At 37.3% G+C, this 2,314-nt stretch overlaps 1 protein-coding gene across 1 annotated transcript; it reads right to left on the reverse strand.

The window, feature by feature from the left end:
- Window positions 1–1,088: 1,088 nt before the first annotated feature.
- LOC114005899 (butyrophilin subfamily 1 member A1-like) lies at window positions 1,089–1,926 on the reverse strand (the record flags this gene model as incomplete). Its single annotated transcript, XM_027767874.1, has 2 exons — window positions 1,089–1,721; window positions 1,900–1,926. Coding segments are annotated over 2 exons (542 nt in total), but the record flags the coding sequence as incomplete, so codon positions are not given.
- Window positions 1,927–2,314: the final 388 nt, after the last annotated feature.

Below are 2,314 nucleotides of genomic sequence, written 5' to 3' on the forward strand. Positions count from 1 at the left end.
CTTTAGTAGCAGGTTTGCTAAAGTTTTCTATTTCTTCATGTTTCATACTTGATAGGTCTTGTCTCATTCCTAAAAGCTTTTCCTCTGCAACCCAGAAGAATACATCAATGACTAATCTTACCATGCCTACACAGCATAGTATTGGAAGTCTTTTTTTTTTTTTTGGAGAGGTTTTCGCTATAGGGGAATATGGAGAAGGATATAGCGTTAATGGGAGGTTGTATTCTTTTGATTCTAAGATGGAAAAGACTGAAAATTTTAAATGTCTTTGGAAGTTCCTAATAGAAAGGTGAAAGTAATAATATTGATCCCCATGCCAGAGTGAGCAATACAGGATGAAGAGAATAGATGGCTTGGTAATCCCTGTTACAAAGAAGGATACTTCTCTTAATAAAACAGACAGGACGTTAATGAAGAGGTACATATTTAGAAAGATCTTTATATTTATTATGATAATCATTTTGCTGTTATTATCATTTACATTCAGTCACTATGTATCATTACAGGATACCAAATGAATTTTCCTATTGTAAATAAACTGTATATTGTTTCATTCAAAGATATTACCATACTCATTATAACCAACTCATTTCTTTCCATTTGGGGTTCCTTATATGTTTTGCTTCTTTCTTCTTCCCCTTTATTCCTTCCTTTTTACCTTTCCCCATTTTTCACCCTTTGCATGCGCTGTCCTGAGTGTCACCATTGCTCTCCATGCTTTCACGCCTTCCAGCATAACAATTTCTGCCATAGAGTGCCGGCATTTTGTATGTATTGAGGTGACATACAGTGCCTCTCTTTCTGTTCTGATGGATCGTAGTTATTATTGCTTTTATTTGCACTTAATATATAAATGAGTACATGCTCATACATTAAGAACACAGAGGCAGTAGAGTTTGAAATTTTAATAAATCGTAATTTTTACAAAATTGACAATTCAAAGGTTTGTAAATGCAGGTACCTAGAGAAGCATAGAAAAATGACCAGATAATGTTGGATCCGATTTTTAATAGGTGACCTCACATATTGTGCTAGAAACAAAGTGATTCCTTTTTTTTTTCCTTATTTTATGTGTTCCAGGTGAGGCCATATAAGGAAAACACCGTTCAGAGCCTTTGGGTAGAACTGTAATCACCTTGGCTCAAAGTCATCATTATTCATGAGAGGGGGCATGCATCTGAGTCACATTTATCTGTTCTAAGTCATCTAGACAAAGGTCAAGGTGGCTGGGTCAGAGGGCCAAAGCCTGAAAAGAGGTCTTAGGACACCATAGAATACACTCTTGGGGAAAGTGAAAATATGAGATCCATCTGTCATATTAAAGAATGATATTTCTCCATCCTCATAATCCAAGAATATCCCCACACTATGGGGCTTCTGTCTTAGAGGAAGAGGAGTTTCTGGGGAGGTGAGGGCCCAGTACTCCCCCTCATAGAATCTGATGGCCCAGAAACCATTCTCTGGGGATATTGTGACCCTCCCCTTCCTTGTTACATTATCCCTACAAATTCCCAGGTCCCAAAAACCTGTATCTTCAACCTTTACTTCCCAGAAGCTTCTCCCTGAGGTTAAGCGAGGCTGACCCAGTACACAGGGCAGGGAGTCAAATCTCTGTGCAGAGCTGGGAAGATCTTGAGATTTTTCTTGACAGGTTATTTGTCTTCCTTTTTCAGACAAGAGCAGGGCAGGATGGGCAGTGGCTTCATCCAAGGTCACAATTACTGCAAAAACAAGTGGATCTTTATGTCCCTGGGAAGGATCTTAGCAGACTGGGGCCAGAACTGCACTAGTCTATAGGAACTTCTCTGGCCCTGGATGGATTTTAGCTTTTTTGCCCTCATTTTTCTCTGAGAATTCCACACAAAGAGCAGGGTGCTTTCAGGACCATCAGAGACTCACCATCCTGGAACTCTTCTCTCCTCCAATCTGTAAGAAATACATATATATGGTTACCTGTAACTGAAAGATAATTTGCCTTTCTGTTCAAAATACTCTGATTGTGGTAAATGTCCAGTATTTAATAAATGAATTATAGCAACCAAAGAAAATATTTGCAATGTTTAAAAAGACTGTTAAATTATATTTGACTTGAAGTATTGGCCTATATTTATGCTCTCTCCTCTTACCCAATTTTTCTACAAGATAAATATCTATAATTGATTTAGGTATTGGAATGGAAATAGGTAATGTGACTAATTTGACTAAATAACTTATTTTTCACTTTGGTTTTCTCAGATTTTAGCACATAATAACCACTCTACCTTTCTTAAAAAGAGAATGTGAGATATAAACTTTAAAATCCTACCATAGTACT

Source organism: Tupaia chinensis, unplaced genomic scaffold (assembly GCF_000334495.1).
Source record: "Tupaia chinensis unplaced genomic scaffold, TupChi_1.0 Scaffold144883_1, whole genome shotgun sequence".
Lineage (NCBI taxonomy): Eukaryota > Metazoa > Chordata > Mammalia > Scandentia > Tupaiidae > Tupaia > Tupaia belangeri.